Source organism: Priapulus caudatus, unplaced genomic scaffold (assembly GCF_000485595.1).
Source record: "Priapulus caudatus unplaced genomic scaffold, Priapulus_caudatus-5.0.1 Scaffold997, whole genome shotgun sequence".
Classification (NCBI taxonomy): Eukaryota; Metazoa; Priapulida; class Priapulimorpha; order Priapulimorphida; family Priapulidae; genus Priapulus; species Priapulus caudatus.
The window spans coordinates 41,302-47,280 of NW_014578058.1; the positions used below are offsets into that span (position 1 = coordinate 41,302).

General features: G+C 41.4%; 1 protein-coding gene across 1 annotated transcript; it reads right to left on the reverse strand.

Annotated features, from left to right (window-relative positions):
- Window positions 1-3,336: 3,336 nt before the first annotated feature.
- On the reverse strand, window positions 3,337-5,789 carry LOC106814886 (zinc finger protein 782-like). The gene is made up of 2 exons (XM_014819260.1): window positions 5,649-5,789; window positions 3,337-5,170 (listed from the first exon to the last, which is right to left on the reverse strand). The coding sequence occupies exon 2, from the start codon at window positions 5,122-5,124 to the stop codon at window positions 4,339-4,341; it is 786 nt and encodes a 261-aa protein (XP_014674746.1). The 5' UTR covers window positions 5,125-5,170; window positions 5,649-5,789; the 3' UTR covers window positions 3,337-4,338.
- Window positions 5,790-5,979: the final 190 nt, after the last annotated feature.

The window sequence follows — 5,979 nt, forward strand, 5'->3', positions numbered from 1 at the left end:
TAGCAAATATATGTAAACGAATATCAGTACCACGAAGGTGAGTGATTAGTGGTCATAACAAGCTAAGGAACGTATACACTTGCTTCTTTATTGGTGGCAAATTTTGATGAGAAAAATCTGTTAAAAATGTGGCAATCGTGTGTGTAACTCTTGTGTATTATCTACTCTTGATAATATTAATATTACTAATACTATTACTTTTTAGCGAATGGAATGTGAATGAACACATTTCAATAGCCTAACATGCTAAATAACTAAAATTCCCAGCGTCAATAAACGTAATGTCGTGCTACACTTTGTACATAACGCTGATACAGATAATATTAACGATTGTGAATAAACACAGTAGCATAACTTGCCAAATTAATTTGACCGATGTTCGTTTACATGTCTGCCACTAAGCAATTTATGGATGCTCACTTGACAACCTGAATATGCGCACTCCAAACTCGTTCCAAGATGTACGTAAAGTATCTATGTTGTCATGTAACCCCGGGTGCTATAGCTATTTATTAAATCTTACCGTTTATTTAATTGTTTGTCAAATGTTGTCATACATGATTCCTATGTTTATTATGTAATTATGTATTTCTTCCATGGCCCGAGAAGGGCATGGAATAAATAAAATGAATTCAATCCAATGCATAAAATGTCACTGGACGGTGGTGCCCCCCCTCCCTCACCCCCTCACCCCCTCGCTTTCTCTCTTTTTCCCCTTATTTTTTCCTTTTTTTACAATTTTTTTTTGGCTTAAAATGGTCGTCGCGTCATGCTGATTCAGAATATATATGGCGTTCGGGGTCACCTCTTACGGGTCTCGAGAAGATAGACGGACAGACAGACAGACAGATCCGGCCATTTATGTATGAGATAGTGATAAATAAACACAAATTGTATTTACTATCAAAGCCCTAATGTTTATATACTATCTATTGCTGAATAATTCCACTTAAATGCTGTTCCAATGCTCTCTGCAACAGACTTTCACTTTATGTATCCCACCAGTGGTAGATAAAGACAAATTATTTGTCATGGTCTACCCCTGATCCCACTATGCACAAACGGAAAGGAAGCGACGTAGACAATAAAGAAATAAATCAATAGAAACCCTCTTAACTTAGAACCCTATATAGATAGAACTCTACATTTGGACAAGTGCCGCAGAGCGACAGCGCTCAACTGACGTGTACCGTAGCCAGCTATTCTTCGGATAAACTCACTGGAAACCGAATCAAGTGCGCCCTCCCGCCACCGCGTTGATAGGCTTTGCTATACCGGTAGTACAGTAATAAAGATATAGCTGTGTATAGATTTAATGAGTGCGGTTATATTAACATTATCTTGGATGATGTGTCGGCGCGCAGAGCGTAGTGGGTGGTGGTGCGGGTAGGGTGGAGGTGAGTGAGGGTGGGGGGCGGTGGGGGGAAGGGCGGCGGGGGGCGGGCTGAAGGGAGGGTTCTAATTAGCAAGCAGTGCAGTCCCTTTGGGCGTTACAGTACAATGCCGATGTTTAACCTCCTTGAGGGTAAAGGTTATCAGACATTACTCTTCCACGTCAGTTGGGAAAGCACATTTCAGTGGTCTTCAAAACCAAGTTTTCCAAGTGCCTCCGTCAGACCACGTCCTCAGAAGAGAATGTCTAAAATCTGCCCTGTGCCCCATGAACTGTTGAACTTTTGACTGTGTCTCCAATTTCAGCACAGTGATGGCTTTTCCGACCATGATGTTTATAGGCGCACCGACTATTCACAGAGCCTAGGTCGAGAGCCGTTTAGATTTGTGGCCGCATTTTCTGCATTCTTCCTCCTAGACTTAAGTTAGACGAGGCGAATGTTCCCCTTCTTTATACACTCTTGACCTTTGACCTTCTGAAGCCCCCCAGCTTCGACTTCCCACTCGTTTTCGGATTCAACCCCCCCCCCCCCCCACGCCTCGAATATCGCTGCCGTACGGTACTACGTCGAGCGGTTAGCAGGTTTTGTGCACTGTTGCTGCACGAGCCGGACGGCGAGCCGCTCATGCAATTCTACAAGCCGTGAAATCTGCACTATGTATGCCCCTCTATGTCTGGATGTAGCTAACAACCAGGTGTGTGGTGAGATCAGCAAAAAAAAGACTCAAGGGAGCGGCGCGGGCCGAGTTCANACACTGGAGATGGCCAGCGGATTACATCGGCAACCAATGTTCTCAGTCGGATACCACTGCACGAACAGACAGTACAAGTTGTAATAATGTGTGTAATGTATGACGACAAAGTCTCTCTCGTATAACGTAGAGTAACTGCATGAGTTTATTTAGAACAACCAGCAACGGTACGACCGCACGTCATCACGCCGTCAGCTCACAACTGTTACTCTCAAGAGTATCTCTCCCGCTCTGCTTCTCCCGCTCTGGTTCTCCCGCCGAATATATATCTATGGCGCCGAATATATGGCGCCGCTATCAGCTAATTTACATACAATGGAATGCCCATATGACAGACAGTTGATGGCATTTTTGACCAATTCAACCTTAATCCTTATCCTTTACCCCTATCCCTAAATCAATTAATAGTAACCATTATTTTACCAGGCAACAATACTGAATGCTATTGGCATGTCGTATACTGTATCTGCTATTTTTCTTGGCACCTGGAGATGTTTAATGTTGTAAAGCCAGGACGTCCCTCTTATAGACTATGAGTCGTCGAGCCATGGTCATCACCGCACTGACAGACCTGTTCCCTCTGCTCCTCTCACGGAGGAATTCTCGTCTCCCAACCTCTATCCGGACCTCAGGAACGTAGGAGGTTACGAGGGAAATCCTCCAGACACCGGTTACGGATGGAGGGAAGAGGTAACGAACCCTAATGTTAACCTGGAAGATGTCAGACGGAGGCGACTTGCTAGATTTGATAATTAAAGAGAGAGAGAGGAGCGAGGCGGGGGGCTGTTTTTTGATGTGGCGATATTATATTTTTGGTATGAAGTTTAATATGTATATATGTTTGCATGCGGGGTGTGTGTGTGTGTGTGTGTGTGTGTGTGTGTGTGTGTGTGTGTGTGTGTATGCAGTGGTGTTTAACCTGTGTGGCTGTGTATGAGCCTTGTTTGTTTAATCCCACCGATTGTCATTTTAGCCGCAGATTCTCGCAAGTGCATTGATCATGCTATTTTATCACTGAAGATGGCCTGTTTGTATATGTGATACACATACGGGTTTAATATAATTGTGTTGTTGAAGTGTGTGTGTGTGATCAGTGTTCAAAATCCAAGTCAAATCACGAGGGTCACTAGTGAGGTGTGCTTCAAAGAAAATAAAACCTCTGGGATGAATGAAACGAAATGAAAAACCAAGTATCATACTCATGGACATATGGCAATATATTGGACATCGATAACTTGTAGGTACGTTCACTAACATATTGAGATGATTGACTTAACTACAGCTGTTATGGTGTGAAAGGTTGGTGTGATATTACTAGCTTGCAGTCGCGTTTTTCTACATTAAATGAGCTTTTATTATATATATTTAAAAGAAATGAACTTAACAATGTACCATATTTACGATATGAAAACGTTGTTAGTGTTCATCCAACACGTCGAAATTCATTCATAAGGTGTGTAATAAAATATAAAAGATATGCCATATGCCATAGATGGTGATGTTTTAAATATATAATAAATGAAATTATTAATAATGGAATAATAAATATACATGTGAACACACTACATTGTAACTAAGGTTAATAGAAACTATATAGGTTAATTGTTAGCATCTGCATCAATACTTGGTACTACTGAATACAGAAGTTATCGTAAATTCTTAAAAATGGTCTACTTGAACCATAAATTTGTTCTGCTGTCACAGCTATTATAGAATACACATGAGACTATTGTTTTACACAAGAAATGATGATGTCAGTAAGGAATACATATGAATGAATATTTTGAAATCTGAGTGAACCAACCATCTCTCCACTCTGAAATAATTGTAACATCAATTCAAAACGAGTTCATACCTGCGTGTGCGTGCGTGCCTGCCATACGATTCGCACACTAGTGTTACTGCGGAATCACTGAGGCACCAAGCCATACACATGTGGTTGTTGCAGCAACTGCATCAGCCTGGTCACTGAAGCTGTGCCCGTCTGGACATTTCTCATCTGTACACGCAAAGATCCTCTCTGTCCTTCACACGTGTGAGTGTGTATGTGTCCTTGGAGACCAGTAGATGCAGTGCACCTGAATTCACATGTATTGCAAACATAGGGCTTTGCTCCTGTGTGAGTGCGCATATATATGTTTATTGTGGCTACTGGAGAAACTGCACCTGTATGCATATATGTGCATTACATGCTTACTGCTTCTCTCCTGTATGAGTGCGCATGTGTGTACGGAGATTACTTAGTTGAGAGCTCATGTACCCACAGATATCGCACACATATGGCTTCTCTGCTGTATGAGTGCGCATGTGTGTACGGAGATTACCTAGTAAAGAGCTCATGTGCCCACAGATATCACACACATATGGCTTCTCTCCTGTATGAGTGTACATGTGTGTATGGAGATGACTTAGTTCAGAGCTCATGTACCCACAGATATCGCACACATATGGCTTCTCTCCTGTATGAGTGCGCATGTGTCTCTTGAGATGACTAGAGCTAGTACATCTGTATTTACACATATTGCATGCATATGGCTTCTCTCCTGTATGAGTGTGCATGTGTTTCTTGAGACTACTAGATTCAGTACATCTGTATTTACACATATTGCATGCATATGGCTTCTCTCCTGTATGAGTGTGCATGTGTTTCTTGAGACTATTAGATTCAGTACATCTGTATTTACACATATTGCACGCATATGGCTTATCTCCTGTATGAGTGCGCATGTGTCTATAGAGACTACCTAGTTCAGAGCTCATGTACCCACAGATATCGCATACATATGGCTTCTCTCCTGTGTGAGTGCGCATGTGTTGCTTGAGACTACTAGAGGTAGTACATCTGTATTTACACATATTGCATGCATATGGCTTCTCTCCTGTATGAGTGCGCATGTGTGACTGGAGATCATTGGTCGTAGTACACTTGTATTCACATACGTCACATACGTAGGCTTTATCTCCTTCAGGGTGTTGCATATGTGCTTGGGAAGAATCCTTCTCATGAAATGCATCCACTTGGATTCTGAAATGATTTTGAATAAATATCAAAATGGATTATAAGTGCAAAACGTGTGTAATATAAGATGTGATAAAATGCAAAGAAAGAAAACAAGGACTTTACAAGCATAATTTTGAGCAACTTCATGACATAATCGGTTTAACAAGACAAGATTGACTGCTCACAAATAGATCTGTTAATAAGCAGGGGTAGAATTTAACTTTTGAACAAGAGAGTCCAACGGACCCCCTGCCCTCAAAGAGGGAGTCCGCAGCAAAATGAGGGAGTCAGTAGTCTGAAGTTCAAAATTAAAGATTTGCTGAAAAAATACGGCAATTCTGTGAGGCCGTGCTCTGGAACGAACTAGTTAGTATAGCAGAATTTTCAGGGAGTCACACGGCTCCTGCATATGTCAAATCAGGGAGTCCGACAGTAAATCAGGGAGTATTTGACTCCGGATTTGTGTTAATTTTGCACCCTGATAAGGATATATAAATCTAACCGATTGTTCCTCGATGGCCAACTGTAGTCCACATCTGGGGTGGTAGACTAAGATGATATGTGCCCTTTGTCACTCCCGTGCTACAAATGCAAAATGTTGAATATTGTAATTATTTATGTTAGTTGTATTATGTACTATATATAGTATAGTGATAAATAAACACAAATTGTATTTACTATCAAAGCCCTAATGTTTATATACTATCAGGAGTAGATAATAGGGAGGAGTGTGACATCAATAAACAAGGGAAATTCGTCATTTACTAGCCTTATAATACCTACGATTTACTACGCGTAACTCATCCAACTTGAGCTCAAATCGGACACAGTAC